General features: G+C 46.0%; 1 protein-coding gene across 8 annotated transcripts; it reads right to left on the bottom strand.

The window, feature by feature from the left end:
• Window positions 1-4,386: 4,386 nt before the first annotated feature.
• Window positions 4,387-19,481, bottom strand: LOC101081890 (zinc finger protein 883-like). Of its 8 annotated transcripts, none has more exons than XM_023254654.2 (4): window positions 18,984-19,481; window positions 18,433-18,523; window positions 11,443-11,506; window positions 4,387-7,506 (listed from the first exon to the last, which is right to left on the bottom strand). In XM_023254654.2, the coding sequence occupies exon 4, from the start codon at window positions 7,319-7,321 to the stop codon at window positions 5,399-5,401; it is 1,923 nt and encodes a 640-aa protein (XP_023110422.2). In that variant the 5' UTR covers window positions 7,322-7,506; window positions 11,443-11,506; window positions 18,433-18,523; window positions 18,984-19,481; the 3' UTR covers window positions 4,387-5,398. The 8 variants fall into 8 exon arrangements, 5 of the variants coding, with proteins under 5 accessions (XP_023110422.2, XP_023110424.2, XP_023110423.2 ...); XM_023254656.2 differs by having other exon boundaries at window positions 19,358-19,479; XR_006598540.1 differs by lacking the exon at window positions 4,387-7,506 and adding an exon at window positions 8,378-10,260.
• Window positions 19,482-20,635: the final 1,154 nt, after the last annotated feature.

Here is a 20,635-nt window from a genome sequence, read left to right as displayed (position 1 = left end):
TGACTCGTCTCTAACTGAGTGAGGCAGAAGGGACACTGGTGACATCTCAGGCTAAACATCTGCCTGGCTCCCTCTCTCTCTGGGAGTCACAGACTTCATAGTCCTAGAGGCTCTTTCTGAATTCTGAGTTTTCACGCTAGTCCTCTGTAGGTTACTTACATCACAAACATCCCCTCCCATTTTGTGAGTTAGGTTCATTCTTTCTTAGTGCTTTTTGATGAACAAATTCTTCATTTCACTCATTCTTAAAATAATTTGTAAATTTAATCTCGTTAAGTCAATCCACTTTTCCTATGTTTATTTTTTTTTAATTTTTTAATGTTTATTATTATTCTTTTTAATTTTTTTTAACGTTTATTTATTTTTGAGACAGAGAGAGACAGAGCATGAACAGGGAGGGTCAGAGAGAGGGAGACACAGAATCTGAAACAGTTTCCAGGCTCTGAGCTGTCAGCACAGAGCCCGACGCGAGGCTCGAACCCATGGACCGCGAGATCATGACCTGAGCTGAAGTCGGCCGCTTAACCAACTGAGCCACCCAGGCGCCCCTAATGTTTATTATTTTTGAGGGAGAGATGAAGTGCGAGCGGGGGAGGGGCAGAGAGAGGGAGACACAGAACCTGAAGCAGTCTCCAGGCTCTGAGCTGTCAGCACAGAGCCCGACGAGGGGCTCCAACCCACGAACTATGAAATCATGATCTGAGCTGAAATCCGACGCTTAACTGACTGAGCCACCCAGGCGCTCCCACTTTTCCTATGTTTAGTGCTGTTGTGTCTTATTCCTTATTCCTGTCCAGAAGTCCCCAGTGTATATTTTTTATCTTCTCTTCTAAATGCGTTATAGTTTTGTCTTTTACATTGCAGGATTAATGCACCTGGAATTAGCTCTTAGGTATGGTGTATATTTTTCTCATACAGATATGTAATTATGCCAGCACAATTTCCTCTCTGTACTCCTCTGCATCCCATTTGTTAAGTACAGAATGTGCCCCTCTTTTGTTCCATTGATCCACTTGTCAGTCCTTGCACGGACACCACGCTGTGTGCCTTCATGAGGTTTTAGAGGGAGGGTTTTTTTTTTTTCATTGAAGAAAAATTGGCATATAACATTAGTAGCAGGTGCACTACATAACAGCTTGGTATTTGTATACAATAGGAAGTTATCACCATACAAGTGATGCCCTCCACCCATCCTCCAGCCCCCTTCCCCTCGACAACTACCAGTCTGCTTTCTGTATCTGTGAGTTTTGTTTTGTGTGTTCATTTGCTTTGTGTTTTAGAAAGCACATGAGGTGAGATCAGACAGCACTTCTCTGACTTGGTTCCCTCCACCCGCGTGGAGCGTGGCCCAGGGCTGAGCGAGGGGCTCCCGGGAGCCCAGGTGATGCAGGCCAGGGGCGCTGGGGACCCGCACTGAGGGCGGCAGTGTTCCCCTGTGCCCCTGAAGTAGCGAGATGGTGCTCACCAGCACCTCCATCATCTGGAGATAGTCCCAACTGCTCCCTGCCCCTCCGGCAGCCACCGTGAGATTAGCAGTGATCTCCTTTACAAGGAATCCAGGCAGCTCTGGAGGAGAGAGTCAGCCCGGGGACCTTGAAAACGAGGGTATCTCAGGCCCCAGAGCCCCTGGGGCCCCCGGACAGAAGCGCCTCTTGCTCCCCAAGCCAGATGTTCTAGGGGTGTCCCCGCCCCAGCACCAGTCCCCAGGTTCAGGGGTGCCTCTGGTGGGACACACACCCCTCCCTGCTCAGGGAGAAACCCCCGCCCTCGAGGTCCCTCCTGTCGTGTGTCTGCTCCCCAGAGGTGGGGGTCTTGGGTGAAACCGCATCTCCCCTCCCCTGCCCACCCGCCTTGGCCTTTTCCTCCCTTGCTGTGGAGGGCTCTGCTCAGCTGGATTTCGGGTCTCTTTCGGCCTTATCGCTTTGGTTTCCAGATAGGCTGGAGGAAAACCAGTGCTCCAGTTTCTCGGACAGACTTGTGCAAAGAGCGCACGAGCACACGCCAACACAGACCTTCACCCGGCTTGAAACCCGTTTGAGATATCCTTGGTCACGTGCCTGCTTTGGGGGTGCCTTTACTTGGCTTGGTGCCCAGCTCTGGGCGCATCGTGTGGCGAGAAAGGCCTTATAGTAAATGTTAATGCATTTAGAAATCAGCTGAATTTCCCCTTGCGGATGGGGAGCACGGCCTGCCCCTCCTGAGAGCACCTGGCCTGTGCAGACCGGTCTCCCTACTTCCCCTGTTCCCCAGCGGCCCTAGGGGACCACCTGCCAGCCTGCCCTCCAGACTGAACTCCTGGGCCCTGCGTTATGAAGCCAGGGCGTTTCTACTGCAATGTCAGCGACAAGGAGCACAATCGCTCTGAGATCACAGCTGGCTGTTTATTACCATTCTCCCCTTTAGAACGACACATGACTTTGCTCCTTCTCCTTCTGCAGGACATGAGGTCACAGCGGTGGGGTTTGGGAGTGGTGCTGGGGTCCAGAGCCCACGGCCAAGAGAGAATTCTTGAGGTGTCCTCAGGGCAAAAAGGTGGTTTTATTAAAGCTCGGGGACAGGACATGTGGGCAGGAAGAGCTGTCCCAGGACCATGAGCAGAGACGATTATGTACTATGGGGTTGGGGGAGGTAAAGTCACGGGGAGGTTTCCAGCGGGACTTTCATACCTACGGAAGACTCACAGGATGCAGGAGAGCCAGCTATCCTCAGGCCAAGGTTGTCTTCCCCTCGAGCAAAGCATTAGCATTGACAGTAGGAGCTCCTGGAGGAATGTTGTGCTCTGTCTTTCCCTGAGTATTTGCCAAAGGGCTGCAGGTTCTGAGGAAAGTTGATTTTACCTGCCATTTCCTCCTGCCTTTGTTCCCATATCACTATGGCCCGTTTACGGTCAATGGGATATGAGTAATATAATGCACAAAACTTCCAGATTAGGTCACACTCCTAGTGGGAGAGAGATGTCCTTTCACTTCTGCCGTCTTGAAGAGGGAGAAGATGCCTGGATGTCAAGGCCAAGGCACACAGCGAGGATGGTGGGGCAACGAGACTGAAAGCCTGTGTTCCTGCCATCTTGGAGTTCCCATGCCCAGGGAGCCCCCGTGCTCATGTGCATAATCTGTGTGCCACCACTGGTCTGGGTCTGTTATGAGAGACACCCCTAATCCTAACAAATGCAAACACTCTGAATACCGAGCCAAACCTGCTTGCTAAGGGGTTGACAAAGGAAATCATCTAGGTATAACACATATAACGCATGCTTCCTCAGTCAACGGTAAACAGCACCTTCCTTTCCTGAGTCACGGCACCTGCTTCCCTCCTGCGGTGCTCCCGAGCACTGCCCTCCTTCAGTCAGCGCCCCTACAGCACCCTCCCTCCCTCCGTCAGTGCTCCCACAGCATCCGCCCTCCCTCCATTAGGGCTCGCACGGTGGCTGCCCTCCCTCTGTCAGTGCTCCCAGGGTGACCACCCTCCCTCTCTCAATCGTCCCACAGTACCTGCCTTCCCTCTGACAATGCTCCCATGGTGCCCTTCATCCTTCCTTCAGTGAGTGCTCCCACAGCACCACCCTCCCTCTGTCAGTGCTCCCATGGCATCCATTCTCCCTCAGTCAGTGCTCCCACAGGGCCCGCCCTCTCTCCGTCAGTGCTCCCACAGCATCGACCTTTCCTCGGTGAGTGCTCCCACAGGGCCCGCCATCCCTCCCATCAGTGCTCCCATGGTACCTGCCCTTCTTTAGTCAGTGGTAAACAGCACCTTCCCTTCCTCAGTCAATGAAGATTATTGAACATCTACTGTATTTCTACTTTGACTTAGTTTCTGTGAAGGTTTAAAACTAAGGTATAGAACCTACTTTCCATATTCCTACTGAGCATCAAGGAACCACTAGATACTAAAAAGTCCATGTGAATAAATGTTACAGAAATGCAAAGAAAAAAGAGATGAGTGCTGATCACCATCATCACCATCATCATCACCAGCATCACTGTCATCACCATCATCATCACTATCACCACCACCATCACCAGCATCATCACCATCATCACTGTCATCACCACTGTCATCACCACCATCATCACACCATCATCATCACCATCATCATCACCACCACCATCATCATCACCATCACCACCACCACCATCGTCATCACCATCATCATCACCATTATCACCACCACCACCCAACAGTGTGTGTGTGCCAGGCCATAAGACGAAGCTTGAAAGAGACAGGGCTGAGGAAGGTAAACAAGAAGGGTATACTAAGTGCAGTTAGCACATGGTCAGAGTGTTGGGAAGCAGGAGAGAAAGTGAGAACCGCCTGGCTGAAATGTGTCTCCGTGGGAAAGCGATGTTTGCTGCAGGGGGAAACAGGCTGAGACAGCAACAACAAAAATGCCACAAAACAGCTTTATGACAGTCTTAAACTTGTGCTCAGAGTTTCTAAATCCATTGCATAATTTGCTAAAGTAGTCTCCTATTCCAAAACCATTAAATTTGCTTAGTTATCAAATTCCTTTTAAAAATTGTTTCTTTGATTATAAAACAATGCACAGGCATCACAGAAAATCTGGAAAAAAATTAACTGGTCAACTTAGTATCACAGGCTTCTGAAATAAATCTTCATATTTTCAGGCTATTGTCTCTGTAATCATAGGAAAAAGAGACCAACAGACTCTCCTAGATCAACATTCAGTTTCATTCACGTGGCCTTTACATATTTAGGTGGAAATGGCAAATACACTTTCCAATTTCATCTGTTCTTAGAAATCTGCTCGAGACTTTAGAACTGCTTTCCAGTTCTTTTTCACTTGGGACATGATAGCAACCAATTGAACTTAATAGAGAAAATTTATATTGCACCATTAAGTTTGGGTGGATTCTAGGTAACCCAGCCTTTACCAATAATTTGATTCATTCTTTTTGAGGTTTTATCCAACAGCATATTCTTAATCAAGAAAAGATCCCAACCTTCCTACTGCAATAATTAACAGAATTCATATTACTTTATCTCTTAATTTCCTTGAATAGTCATAGTATGTTTAATTTTGGAGGACCCATGGTAATAAATAGTGTGTAGGCCATATCTTTACTGAATCCATAATGATGGCCACATCCTCACAATGTAAATCAGAACTGTTGTAGAATAAATAGGTCACAACTTAAGAATCACCTCTGTAAAAGCCTACATTGGTAATAAATAAAATAAATGTGGATCTTAAAGATCAATTAGGCAGACCTTCAAATTTTTCAGGTGAGTAAATTAAGGTTTAAAGAGGTAAAGTGACTTACCCTAAAGTAAGTAATGCACTCAGTTAGTAATAGAGCTGAGATTAGAACCCAGGAACTCTAAAACCCATAAATGCGCTCTTCCCACTAAGCCATGTGGCCACTCTAGTTGACAGTTTTCATGATCCTTCTGTTTCCCTGGTCTCCACAGCAGCCAGACTCTCAGGGCATTCAGAGGATTTCTCTCCAGTGTGAGATTTTTCACGTTGAACAGAAGAGTTTTTCTTAACGGTTTTCCTACAGGCAGTATGTATATTTGCTTTCTCGGCACTGTGAATTTTCTGGTGTTTTGTAAGATACGTGCTCTGGCTAAAGGCTTTTCCACATTCATTACATTTGTAGAGTTTCTCTTCAGTATGAGTCTTCTGATGTTTTTTAAGGTCTGTCCTCCGGCTGAAGGCTCTGCCACATTCACTGCACGCATAAGGCTTCTCTCCAGTATGAATGATTTGATGTTGAATGAGGCCTGAGCAGTAACTAAAGGCTTTTCCACATTCACTACATGTATAGGATTTTTCACTAGAATGAGTTTTCTGGTGATTTCTGAGGTTTGTACTCTGACTGAAGGCTTTTCCACATACGTTACACTTATAGGGTTTCTCTCCAGTGTGAGTTCTCTGATGTTGAATAAGTGCTGACCTATCGCTAAAGGCTTTTCCGCAGTCATTGCATTTATAGGGCTTCTCTCCAGTATGAATTCTCTTATGTTGAATAAGGGCTGAGCAGAAACTGAAAGCTTTCCCACAATCATTACATTCGTAGGGCTTCTCACCAGTGTGAGTTCTCTGATGCTGGATATGCCCTGAGCGGTCACTGAAAGCTTTCCCACACTCATTACACCTGTAGGGTTTTTCTCCAGTGTGAACCCTCATGTGTTGCGTAAGGAATGAACTCTGGGCAAAAGTTTTCTCGCACTCATGACATTTATATGGTTTATCTCCTGTGTGACTTCCCTGATGTTGAGTGAGGTATGTGCTTCTGCTAAAGGTTTTTCCACATTCCTTACATTCATAGGGTTTCTCCCCAGTATGAGTTCTTTGATGGCGAGTGAGAGCTGAGTAGTTACCAAAGGCTTTCCCGCATTCACGACACTCATAGGGCTTCTCCCCGGTGTGAATTCTTTGATGCTGGATAAGGGCTGAACAGTCACTAAAGGCATTCCCACATTCACTGCACCTGTATGGTTTCTCTCCAGTATGTGTTCTCTGGTGTTGAATCAGGTCGGAGCAGTAGCTGAAAGCTTTTCCACAGTCATTACATTCATGAGGTTTCTCCCCAGTGTGGATGATATGATGTCGAATAAGAGCGGAGTGATCACTGAAGGCTTTTCCACAGGCATTACATTCATAGGGCTTTTCTCCTGTATGAATTCTTTGATGTTGGGTAAGATGTGCACTCTGACTGAAGGTTTTACCACATTCACTGCATTCGTAAGGTTTCTCTCCAGTATGAATTCTCTGATGTAGAGTAAGATGCGTGCTCTGGCTAAAAGCCTTTCCACATTCAAGACATTTATAGGGTTTCTCACCAGTGTGAATTCTTTGATGCTGAGTAAGGTATGTGCTACGGCTAAACGTCTTACCGCATTCAGTGCACTCATAAGGTCTCTCCCCACTATGAATTCTCTGATGTTGAATAAGGACTGAACAATAACTGAAGGCCTTCCCACATTCATTGCATTTGTAGGGCTTTTCCCCTGTGTGAGTCTTCTGATGGTTTGTCAGGTGGGAACTCTGGTTAAATCCCTTTCCGCATTCGTTACATCTGTAGGGTCGCTCTCCAGTATGCGTTCTTTCACGTTGAATAAGAGTGGTGTGGTCTCTTAAGGCTTTCCCGCATCCACTACATTCACAAGGTCTCTTTCCATCACACTCCCTTTGTATAATTAAGTCTGAGTTTTGTTGGAAGATTTTCCCACGTGTAGCATGTTCACGAACACACCGTTCTACAGGCTCATACTGCTCCGAAACTATTGATTGTACAGTGACAGCTTTTCCAAATTCATTAGCTTCTATACCTCTTTCTTGGGCAGGAATTTCCATGCAGGTGACTTTATCTCGTCCCAGATGTGCCGATTCTTAAACTGTTCTCTGGGTCTCCAGGTACCTCCCAACACAGACTTTATCTTTGTAAGTTCTTCCGTGTCTATTCCTCGGGATGGAATTTCTTTGAAAATGTCCTGCTGCTGTAGTGTTGACTTCTCGGGCTTCAGGTCCAGACTCGCCATCTGCAAGACATGAAAGTCCAAAGCTGGAATATAAGAAGCTGCTCTGTGAGGAATGGGGTAATGAAGCTGTAAACACTGAGATCATACAACAGGGGGATGTAAATATTACCTGCTCTCCGGAGAGGAAATGCTAGTGGTGTGAAGGGGGTGGAGCTAAGTGAAAGTGACCGAAGGGAATGGAGCAAACACGGTCAGGTGAAGAGGTGGTTCAGGAAAAGTCTAAACTGAAGAGATTACAAAAAAGAAGAACATGAAGATGAGGAGGTATTAGGAAAGGAGAACTGTGATCAAAGAGAAATGGCTTCTAGGGAGTCTTCTGTGAGAAAAGTACTTAATCAGCATTGAAACTATTATCCTAAAGCCCATTAAGAGCTCTTTAAATGTCTCTTTAAAAAACCTTTTCTGGGGCGCCTGGGTGGCACAGTCGGTTAAGCGCCCGACTTCAGCCAGGTCACGATCTCGCGGTCCAGGAGTTCGAGCCCCGCGTCAGGCTCTGGGCTGATGGCTCAGAGCCTGGAGCCTGTTTCCAATTCTGTGTCTCCCTCTCTCTCTGCCCCTCTCCCGTTCATGCTCTGTCTCTCTCTGTCCCAAAAATAAATAAACGTTGGAAAAAAAAAAAGAACTTTAAAAAAAAAAACCTTTTCTTTCGGGGTGCCTGGGTGGCTCCGTCAGTGAAGTGTCCGGCTTCAGCTCAGGTCATGATCTCACGATTCGTGGGTTTGAGCCCCGTGTCGGGCTCTGTGCTGACGGCTGGGAGCCTGGAGCCTGCTTCCGATTCTGTGTCTCCCTCTGTCTCTGCCCCTCCCCCACTCGCACTCTATCTCTCTCTCTCAAAAATGAATAGACGTTAAAAGAGAGAAAACTTTTCTTTTTGGGCCTGATGTTGGGTGCAGAGATGACATAAAAAGAAAAGCTTAAAAACAACAACAACAAAAACATTTCTTTTAAATTTGTTTTTTTGACTTACACAAAACAATACTTTTACCTAATTCCCCTTTGGTGAATAACTGCTACTGACATTACTGTTTTACATTTAATGTAAGAAGAGGGAAAGAAAAGGAAAGCTGAATAGGGAGAAATCTACTCTTTTGCAATGAAAAATAATTCTCATGGCTTTCCAAGGACAACGTATTTCTTTTTTACTCTCAGTCATGGACAGAAAGACAAGAAACACTATGAATAGAAGGCAAACAAGAGAGATGACCCTTCATCTTCTATGTTAGCGTGCCTAGAAGTAGTTTTTAATTATGGGTTCATGCTTAAGACCGAGTTACCGATGTGCTGGTTGAAAGTTAAGTGCTTGTGTGTAAGGACATGATAAATGATGGGTTTCATCGCAGGATGCTGGGCACGGACTTGGCTGTTTCATTAGACGACCCCCAAGTGTTAGCACCTATGCAGTCTTTTACTTTGGGCTGGTAAGGTTCCCCAGAAGGGATAGTAAGCAGTAGATTTGTTCACTTAAACATCCGTTTTCAGTGATCACGGCATATCACAGGCAAGCATTAAACACAAGGAATTAGTGGTCTTATTAACTGTATTCCCAACATTCAACGTTCATTCCTCATGTAACTCATCGTTCCTTCTCCTGCCCCCAAAGTCTTTCTTTCCTTCCTGATTTTGCCCACCTAAATCCTGACCATATTTTAGAGCCCCACTCAAATTACATAAGCCCCATGACAGTCTTAACTCCCATTTTCCGGATCTCCCACAATATTTCCTGTACTGTTTCAACTTCCAATTTCAATACCTAAAAGCCATGCCTTTTGTTGTTTACCCCTTATCTGATGTGCACGTATTTGTGTCTCCAGAGTTACTGTTTCTTGTCTTGGGGGGAAAGAAACTTGGAAGACTCTCTTGGCTGTGGAGCTAACAGTTCTTGAATTTATTCCGAGCTGACCCACAATACTGACATAGTTAATTCTCCTAAAAACCCTGTGAGGTGGAAGACAGGATCTTACTTTAAGGGAGGTTCAGGGTGCTGAAGTCACTTGCCTCAAGTTACACACAAGCCAGCATTCCAGAGTTGAATCTTACTCTCTGCTGCCCTGGGGAGCTGCCTGATGGAGCAGAGGATAATGGGTAAAGACACAGAAAATCCAGAGCTTTAATCCCACTTTTCTACGACTATCTGTGTGACATCAGGGGAAGCCCTCCCATCTGGCCTCTTTCCAGTCCTCAGTACCACTTACGGTGTGAATTTGTTCCAAATACTTAAATTCTTCTCATACTTTCGAGATGGAGGTCCTTCGTGAGCTGACCCATCACCAGTCAGCCTCGCCATTTGTCACTCTCGCACACACCCTACGCTCCAGCCACCCTGTGTCCACTTCCTAGCACTTATCAAGTCTCTCATGTCTCCCTGCACTTGATCTTTTGTCCAGAACTGCCCTTGAACCACCTACTGTTTGCTATGCCGATTCCTGCTCATTCTTCAGGATTCAGTTCTAACGTCACCTGTTCTAGGCTCCTTATCTATGTTCTCTGAGCCTCTGTCATCATAAAACAATTGTTCCTACAAATAATAACAGCTAATATTTAACAAGTGCTTATGCTTTGAACAATCACTGTTCTAAGTACTTTACATGTATTTAATCACTTATCCTTTACTGGAACTCCATGGGTAGAAGCTATTTTTGTCTCCATTTTACGAGTGAGGGAAGGGGCATAAACCCATAAAGCCCTGTGCACCGACCTCTAGCCACGTGTGGCTGCTGGACACCAGAAACATGGCCACTCCAACTGAGCTGTACTCTGTGTAAAATACACACCAGATTTTGAAGATTAAAAAAAAAAAAGGAAAATGTCCCATTAATAACTTTTTATATTGATTACGTGTTAAGTTTTACACACACGGGATTCAAAAAAAGATATCCTTAAAGTTAATTCTACTTGTTTCTCATTACTTTTCTTAAACATGACTACTAGGAAATTTTTTAAATGACACATGTGGTTTGCATTATATTTCAACTGGTCATGTTGGCTTAGAGAGTTTAGGGCATTTGTGCAAAGCCTTCACAGCTAGTAAGTGGCAGAGCCAGGATTAAAGACAGCCCCAGAGCCCCTTCCTCACCACTGCTCCCATGCTGTGTCCACACTACTCCATCACAGCACCCACCAGTGTTTTCACTGGACGTTGAGCTTCTGGAGGTCACGGACTAAAGTCTTTAACCTCCGAGCCCTCAACTCCTGGTATGGTTTTTGGCACACAGACTATGCCTGACGAATGCTTGGTGAGTGGACAAATGCTGGTGGTTTTCTTATGAGAATGCCCCAATGACAGCCGTTTTTAAAGATGAGTCCGGCCAGGTGTGTGTGTGGGCGTGTTTGTTTGTTGTTGTCCTTTTTTGGCAACCAAGCCCTAGAAATTACTTAAAGCTAAAGGTGAGTTAAAGCCATTACCCTAATATTTGGAGCAGTACATGTTTGAGAGCATCTACTGCATAAACGCTAAGAGGGATTTTCAGCCCATAAACCAAAACAACCACTGCAGAACAACTTTTCGCAGATACCCGTTAAGAGGCACAAATAGAACCACTGAAGGAACCCACGGAGGAGTCAGAAAATCAGGTGAAGTGGAGCTCTGCGCTGTCACGCACAGCATGAGAAGGTGGGTTCGTGAAGGACAGCGGACTCAATAGATACAAGGAGGCCAAGGAAATCGGACTCTTCTGAAAGAAAAGGAGTAACGCTCTTTGTAAGTACATGGAGTACGGTGGGGAGAGACAGCCACCTCGTAGAATACACAGACACGGCGGGCACACTGGACTCCTGACACTGGGAATTTAAAACTACTGTAATTAATAAGCTAAATGGTCGAATGGAGAAGGTAGGCAGCAGGCAAGAGCAGATGGGCAGTGTAAGCACAACCAAAAAGACATGCTAGAGATTTAAAACACAACCAGTAGAAACGAAGAGTGCCTTCGAAGAACTCACTAGCAGACTGGACACCGCTGACAAGACCGTCTCCAAGAGAATGCAGCAACGGGACCCCCAAAACCTAAAAAGCAAAAAGCATAAAGTCTGAAAAAAAAAACAGAACAGACCCTTGGGAACCCTGTCCCAGGTATCCCTTCGTCTGGCTGTTCATCTGTAACCTTTATCGCGTCCTTGACAATCCACTAAATGGTCAACCTAAGCGTTTCCCTGGGTCCTGTGAGCTGTCCTGGCAAATGATCTAATCCAAGGAGGGAGGTCATGGGACCCTCTGACTTGTAGCCAAGTCAGGCAGGGGTCGTGGGCAATCCGGGGACCCGCTACTTGCCACCGGCATCTGAAGTGGGGGGGCCGTCCTGTGAGACTGAGCACGTACCCCCTGGGGTCCTCGCTAGCTCTGATTAGGGTCAGAACTGAACTGGACACCCAGCTGGTGTCACAGAGAATTGCACATTTTACCATTATAATAATGCCTCCTGATTATCTTTCTCCTTCCAAGTAGTTTTAGGATACCTCTGCTTTTGGTGCTCGCTTCGACGGCACATATACTCGGATACCTCTGTTTTGGAATAAATGACCGAATGAATACACCTTTATTCTTTCAACCAATATTTATTGAACCCGGTGCTCAGTACTGACAATACAGAGCTTAACAAAACATGGTACCTGATCGCACGGAGCTGAGTGTCCAGGAGATAAACAATAACCAAATAGTCACACAAACAAATAGGTAACTATAGTTGTGACGGGTGTCCTAGAGAAGAGTCGTGTGAGGCCATGAGCGTCTTTAATAAGGCGGTCTGACCTGGTCAGGGTTTCGGCGGGGTTTACTTGAAGAGACGATGCTGGACCAAATCCCGAGGGATCAGTAGGAGTCACCGGGGCGACAAGATAAAGAAAAGCGCCCCGAGCAGAGGAAGCAGCAGCTGGTGCGAAGGCAGCATCCCTCCAGGGGACACGCGAAGGTGAGACGCCGAAGGAGGCCGCGTGCACGGAGCAGACAAGGTGTATGAACGAATGGGGGGTGGGGGGTGGGTGGAGAATGCCACTGCAGGGGGAGAGGCCAGCTCTGGGAGGTCACAGCCCGGGCAAGAGCATACAGTCTTCAACCTGACACAGGAAGAAGCCATCTCAGAGGAGGGGACAGAAGATGACAAAAGCAGATCTGGGTGCTAGAGAGGCTCTCTCTCTGGCAGGGAGTAGGGAGGTGGAAAGGCCAGAACGGACACGAAACAGGACTGGTGTGGATGCTGCAGAAATCTAGGCGAGATGAGAACGCGGATTAGAGAGAAAGTGAGCAGAGACAGAAAGAAGGGACACATTGGCAATACGCGTAGGAGGCAACGTTGACAGGGCGTGGTGACAAGCTGGACACGCGGGCGAGACAGAAGGGGCTGTAACGGTGCACTTCTGGGTCTCTGGCTAACGTGACTGGGAGATGGGCCTCTTTACCACGACAAGGCACACTGACAGACGACCAAGCGTGTCTTTTGGGTTTTTTTTTTCCGATTGTTGCCGAAGCGATTAAGTTCTTCAGGATGAAGGAAAATGACACCAGATGGAAATTCTGATCCCCACAAAGAAATTTAAAGTATTAGAAATGGTAAATATCCGGGTAAATTAAAATGTAAGAGCTTGCTTTTATCTAATTTTTTATCATACATACGACTATGTAAAGGAAAAATTATAACACTGCCTAGTACAATTCGTAACATATGTACAGGTAATACATGAGCCAGCTAGAACAAAAGAATGGAGTGTGGTAATTGGACCTATGTGGTTGTAAGGTTTCCACATTTTTATGGGAAGTGAAATGTTAATGCTAAGAAGACTGAAGAATTAAGGATGTATATTGTAATCCCTAGAGGAACTGCTAAAAATAATAATGAAAAGGAGCACAGCTCCTTTTTAGCACAGCTAAAAAGCTAATAGGAAAACTTAAAACAAATATCTAAAAGTATTTAAATGGTCCACAAAACAGAAGAAAAGGAAAATCAGGGGAAAACAAAGGGATGAACAATGGTAAGACAAACCCAAACGTACCAGTAATTACAGTAAATTCAAATAGTCGAAACCAAGGGTTGACAAATTATGGCCTGAGGGCCAATCTGGCCGATACCGGTTTCTGAAAATAAAGTTTTACTGGATCATAGCTGCACCCATTCATTTACACACCGTCTACCATGGCTTTCTCTCTTTTTTTTTTTTAACGTTTATTTATTTTTGAGACAGAGAGACAGAGCATGAACAGGGGAGGGTCAGAGAGAGAGGGAGACACAGAATCTGAAATGGGCTCCAGGCTCTGAGCTGTCAGCACAGAGCCCGATGCGATGCGGGGCTGGAACTCACGGATCATGAGATCATGACCTGAGCCGAAGTCGGCTGCCCACCTGACTGAGCCACCCAGGCGCCCCACCGCGGCTTTCTCTTTATTGGCAGAGTTGAGTGAATGGCCCACCAAGGCTGGAGTATTTACCATTTGGCTCTTAAAGAAAAACGTCTGTCTAATCCTCCTCTAAGCTCTCTGATTAAAAGGCAGAGATCAAGATAGAGAAGACAAACTATATATTTTCTACAAGAGACATTACTTCCTATGTGAAGTCAGAGATCAAGGGTAAATGGATAGAGACAGATTTATTATGCAAACTGTAAGAAGGCTGGATGGCTATATTGTCAGATAATAACAGATTTCAAGATAGAATATTGTCAGAGCTGAAGAGGGACGTTTCTTCATGTTCAACAGCCATCTCTCAACAATTGACCAAATGCACTTTAAAAAACAGCAAGGACACAGAAGATCTGAATGACACTGCCAGACACCTTGACCTGTTTGCTATTTAGTACACAACATCGGACGACTGCTGAATCCACACTTTAAGTCCCCAGGGACATTCACTAGGACAGACCAGATGCCAGGCCAGAACAATTCTCAGTAGGTTTAAAAAGATGGGAATCAGCAGCCGAGCTGGGACTTGCCCTTCTAGCCACAATGAACTTCTAGCCACAGTGAAGTAACAAGAAGCAGGTTTATCCTCCTGCCTGGAACAACCAAGAAATATATGAACAATGACAAAACTGGAGGTGACAATATGGATTTCGACAGAGGACAAAATATATAAAACAATGGTAAGATACCAGACGTCCAGTAATAACGGTGACCCCTGCCCTGGTGTGGTACGCAGCCTGTGAGATGACCCTCAATGACCCGGGACCCATTACAAGTGTAATTCCCTTCTCTTGAGTAACATGTGTCAACCAATAAAATATTGCAACATTGAGGGAATGATGAGGTTGCTAAAGAATGTTATTTCCGTCCTAGTAGTGGACTCTTTCTCCTGCTGACTCTGAAGAGGCTGAAACACTGGAGGTCTGTGTGGCACGGAACCGAAGGTGACCTCCATCCACGAGCCGACAAGAAGCTAAGTTCCTCGGTCCAAGAACTCAACAAACCGAATCCTGCCAACAACCACTTAAGTAAGTTAGGAAGTGAATCTTTCCCCGCTTGAGCCTTCGGATAAGGTCTCAGACCTCACTGATGCCTTGATTGCAGCCCTTGCAAAAGACCGTGAAGTAGAGGATCCAGTTAAGCCATGTTCCATTCCTGACCCTGGGATAACAATGCATGTTGTTTTAAGCCTGCAAAGTGTAGGGGGTGACTTGTTATATAGCAAGAGATAACTAATCTCTCCAACTGCCTGCCTGCAGAGTTTCCAGGCTGTAGCATAGGGTTAGGGAATCCATATGTAAGAACTGAACAGGGGGAGTGTGGAGTCTGGGGAGGCCCATGTGGCCGGAGTTTGTTGAACAGAGTAGTGAGAAAAGAGACTTGTAGAGAGAACTCTGGAGATCTTCAGAGGGCCCCCCTTGAGTATATAGCAAGGTGTACATCACCATACGCATGTGAGGAAACTACTCAAGGCTAGGAAAAGAACTATTTAAAAGTATTAGAGGTAACGGTGCACGGAGCTCACACAGGGCCCATTTTGACAGCCAAACTAGGAAACTGCACGATACACGAAATACTGCATTGAATCCACAGAACGGTCGCCTTAGCATGAGGAAAAAATTAGCCCTAGGCTGAGAACTGCTTCGATCCCACTTAACAAATCTTAAAAGCAAGACCTGGAAGGATCAAATTGTTTCCAAGTATCCCAGATAAAAGCTCAGAAATGCCTTTAGGAACACAAAACTACCTAGCACTCAAAAAGAAAAATTGATAATGCCTGGCATCCAAACAAAGATCACTAGAGGAAAAAACAGAATAAAATGACAACCCACAATGAAAAAGAATCAGTCAAATGAAACTAATCTGAATGAACAGAGGTGAGAATTACAATTAATACAGCTACAGTCCACATGTCCAAATAAGTAGAGAGCAGTGGAGGAAATTTAAAAAAAGGTTCAAACAGAATTTCTAGAAATAAAAAACTAATGATCAAGATGAAAAATGCACTGATGGGTCAATGGCAAAGTAGACACTGCAAACGTGAAGGTTAGTGAACTTCAGATAGCAACAGAAACATTCCAAAAATAAATAGATAATTTTTTTAAAAAGAATGAACAGCGTATCAGTGAGGTGGGGGGCAAATTTAAACAGACTAATATTTGTGCACTTGAAATCTACAGACTGGGGGAGTGGGGCAGAAAAAGTATGTCAGGAAATAGTGGCTGAAAACTGTACAAATCTGATGAAAACTACAGACCCACAGACCCAAGAAGTTCAACAAATTCTAAGCTCAGAAACACGGCGAAAACGAAACCAATGCATATAATAATCAATTTAGTCAAAACTAGTGATAAAATCTTAAACATCAGCCAGAGAGAAAAAAGACACACTGCATACAGAAGAACACAGACAACATGTCAGAAACCATGCGATCAAGAGGACGATGGAGGAACTTCTGGAAAGTACTTACAAAGAGAAAACACCTGTCACCTTAGAACTGTATATACAGAGGAAATGCCTTTCAAAAATGAAAGTGAAATAAAGGCATTTTTCAGATGTAAGAAGACTGAGATCATTCACAATCTATTCTCTGAGAAAAATGGAATTAGCAACCAGTCACAATAAGATATCCAGAAAAATCCCCATAGAATTAGAAACTAAACAGTGCTAAATCAATTATTCAAGAAATTATTATTTTTTAAATTTTTTAAAAAGTGTATTTATTTGGCGAGAGAGAGAGCAAGTGCATGTGTAGGCACAAGCAGGGGAGGGACAGGGAGGAGGAGAGAGAATCCCAAGTAGGTTCCGCGCCATCAGCATAGGGCCCGATGTGGGGATCGAACTCGCAAACTGCGAGATCATGACCTGAGCGGAGATCACGAGTCAGGTGCTTAACAGACTGTGCCACCCAGGAGCCCCTTTATTTATCTTCTTATAAAGTTATAAGAAATGTAAGAAAATATTTTGAACATAATGATAACATACATAACAAATCAAAATTTGTGAGCTATAGCTATAGAAGCACTGAGTAGAACTGTCCAAAATAACTTTGGAAATGAAAACTTTCTGTCCCTGGGCTGTCAAATACAGCAGTGGCCATAAGGATTTGAAATATGGCTAGTACAAGTAAGGAGGTGAGCGCTTCATTTCATTTCATTTTAATTAATTTAACTTTTTTTTTTTAAGTTTTTTTTTCAACGTTTTTATTTATTTTGGGGAGAGAGAGAGACAGAGCATGAATGGGGGAGGGGCAGAGAGAGAGGGAGACACAGAATCGGAAACAGGCTCCAGGCTCCGAGCCATCAGCCCAGAGCCTGACACAGGGCTCGAACTCACGGACCGCGAGATCGTGACCTGGCTGAAGTCCGCTGCCCAACCGACTGCGCCACCCAGGCGCCCCTAATTAATTTAACTTTAAATAGCTACCTATGGCTAGGGCGTTCTTCAATCGGACAATACAGTTCTAGATCTTGATTTGGTAGATGTTTCACAACCGTAAACAATTGTTAAAACTCAAACCATTCAAATAAAATTGATGAAGACAATTGTATGTAAATACACCTCAAAGCTGGGCAAAAAATAGGAAGGGTACAGTTGCAAAGGTGTATAAACTATGAAGAGGGAGAAGGGAAAATTAAAGGTCTTGGACATGTAGGATGGATGGGATCCAAGGCGCAGACAGAAGGGCAGACAGCCCTCTACTAACATGGGAGGGATAAAGAATGTGATGACACAGATCTGGGCAGATTTATGTTGGTTTCAGGAGGGTGAAAGGGTTCTCAGCCGAGAGACTGTATTTTCCTTGCCATCTGTGAAGAAAATAGAGTGGTTCAAGGTTTGAGGAGGCCAGAACTGAAATCTTCCTTACACACAACCACAGAGTTTTGTTTCTGTTTTCAGTGATTATTTTGTTTTCAATGATTTTTCTATAAAGGCAACTACCATCGAAATCAAGGTACTTTGTTCTGAGTTTTTACTAAGATTCGGTCAGTTTTTTTGTTTTTTGGTTTTTTTGTTTTTTTTTGTTTTTGGTGGGGGGGGGGCCTGAGTTGCAGTGCGTTCCTTTTTCTTTCTCCTTTATTCTAAAGTTAGGGCATTATATAGCCTTAAGAATTATGTACGTTAGTTTTACCCATTTTATAAATTTCATTTCAGGATAGAAATGAGGGCATTCCACAATACTTGTAATAAAAAAGGGCCTGCTGAGTCTGAAAAAGTGGAGAACCACAGATACGCTGGGTCATTTAACCTCACAGCAACTCCCTGATAAAGTTACTCAAAAAAGTTAAGTAACTGGTCTCAGGCCACCACACAATCAATAAATCTCAAACCAGCATTCAAATTCAGACCGGTTTGCTTTTCAAAACCAGGCTGAATGAAAACTTATGTTCACAGAAAAACCTGTACCTGAACATTTAGAGCAGCATAATTCATAATGACCAGAACCGGGAAACAATCTAAATGTTCTTTAACAGGTAAGCAGATGAAAACCAAACAAACTACGGTCTATTTAGTGGAATATTACTGAGCGATACGCAACTCACACAAGACAAACGAGTCTCCAAGGCCTGGTGCTGAGTGACAGAGGCCAGCCCCAGGAGGTTATACAGAGTCAGATTCCATCTCTAGGACGTTCTGGAAAAGACAAAAGGAGAGAGATGGGGCACGGTCTGCGGCTACCGGCGGTTAGCAGTGGGGGGCAGAGGTGACTACGATAAAGGCAGCAGTGGGGGCAGGGGTGACCACGATAAAGGCAGGTGCGTGGAGTGCATCCTGCCGGTGCTGGTGGCTGCACCTGTCCGTACAGCTGTTAGATCGGCACGCCCCCCTGCGGTACGGTGACTTTGAAACTGATCAAACCAGGCCTTCTTCCTTGAACCGCGAAGGATAAAAGGCCGGCGTGGGAGGAGGGGTCCCGGGGAGCGACACCGGAGGGGCTTTGCTCGGGGCTCCACACAGATCCCACCTGTCTCCCCACCTTCGCGAAGAGCTCCTCCCCTCGTGCTCTCTGAGCCCCCGGGGAAGCGACAGGACAGTCGTGTCCCCACGTCCCGGCTCCACCTCACCCCCACACCCCTCCCGGCCGAGGTCTCACCTCTCCCGCCGGGGCCTCTCGCAGGCTGCCTCCCGGCGCTACCGCAGCTCTGCTCCCTCAATGGCTCGGGGGGGGGGGGAGGGAGGGCGAGTCCCCTCCGCTCCTCCCTGCGGGACCCCCAGGCCGCGCGTGGGGCCACCAGGGCCGCTAGCGCCGGGCTCCGAGGCCCGGAGGCCGCCTCACCCGGGAGACCGAGCCCCTCGAAGACACCGCGCAGATCCGGGCCCGGGTCGGGGGGGGGGGGGGGGGGCGTGCCGAACCTCGACCCCGCCCCTCTCGAGGGCCACAGCTGGAGCAGGTGAAAAGGCGACCCCCCGCCCCTTCCGAAAGGGCAAGGCCCTGCGAAACTTCGGGGCCTGCGAGACCTGACCCACCAGTCCCGAGCCAGGGGCACCGACTACCGGGTCCCCGTCCCAAAGGAACTACGCCTGAGCAGCTCTCGGCTCCGCAGGACCCGCTCTTTCTCCGCCAACAATTCCCAGCCACGTCTGCGGCTGCGCGAACTCGACTGGGGAGGGGTGGGGGGAGGGGGCGGAGCTGCATACGTCCACGTGACCCTAACTGGGCGGGGTCTGGGCGTGGCCACTGGGGAGCCGGGCTTGTCTGGGAGAACGATATAAGGTCCTGGTCTGGTCGGTGCGGCACAGCCTCGGGGAGTGGGGTTTTCGTGAGTAACTCGCGTGCAATTTAGTTCCTCGGTTTTACAGCACTGACTCTGCTCTCGTAAGCGAAGGAGAAAGGAAGCTTCCTGCTATCTTCTCTCGACATACATTGAACGACTAAAATCCCAGAGCCACAGGAAAATCAGATTCCATAGCAACAGGCAATGATTATTAAACGCATACTGTGTGCCAGGCACTCTTCTCCGCGCTTTGTATGTATTATCTCGTTTGAGAAAGCGAAGTCAGATCTGCCATTAACCAGACTCAGATGACACGGATAGAGCCTGCTGCAAAGTTAACAGCAAATATTTCTCCCCAATTGGTCATACATATTGCAGTTGTGAAATTTCACAGGTTTGTTTGTTTGTTTGTTTTTACTTTTTAATCTTTATTTTTGAGAGAGAGACAGCGTGTGAGCAGGGAGGAGCAGAGAGAGAGGGAGATACAGAATCGGAGCTGTCAGCACAGAGCCTGACGTGGGGCTTGAACTGTGAGATCAGGACCCGAGGTGAAGTTGGAGGCTTAACCGACTGAGCCACCCAGGCGCACAATGATCCTCTTTAAAGATTTCCTACGTTCTTACTAATGGCATGCCCACCTTTGCCTTGCTACTCCCACTTTTTTTTTTTTAAGAAAAAACTAGTGAGAAATCTTCTTTGCTAAAATCAGAGACCATCAGAAACTATTTGACATCGTTCTCAGGATAAATCAACATCCCACTCTTGCCTGGGGAATTCGAGCCATTTTCAACAGAAACAATCTCTATTTCCAAACCGGGTGCAGAGCTTCAGATACAGCATTTTCACGCACAACATGTCACGTTTATGTTAACTTGGAGATTTCTAAAACAACAGGCCTGCGTCTATTTTTTAATCCAGACCGACCTTGCATTGAGCCCATCAAAAAAAAAAAATGCTGCTTTATTTAATTTTACCTAAAATTTACTCTTCCTCGAAATCCTACAATAACCCTGCTTCATTCTTTGTGAGA

This window comes from Felis catus, chromosome B2 (assembly GCF_018350175.1).
Source record: "Felis catus isolate Fca126 chromosome B2, F.catus_Fca126_mat1.0, whole genome shotgun sequence".
NCBI classification, from domain to species: Eukaryota; Metazoa; Chordata; class Mammalia; order Carnivora; family Felidae; genus Felis; species Felis catus.
The sequence above is the reverse complement of the archived record's forward strand: the minus strand, read 5'-3'. Positions and strand labels throughout refer to the sequence as shown.

Coding starts and splice junctions, on each gene's coding strand:
- LOC101081890 (XM_023254654.2), bottom strand. CDS start 7,321: ATGGAAATTCCTGCCCAAGAAAGAGGTATAGAAGCTAATGAATTTGGA.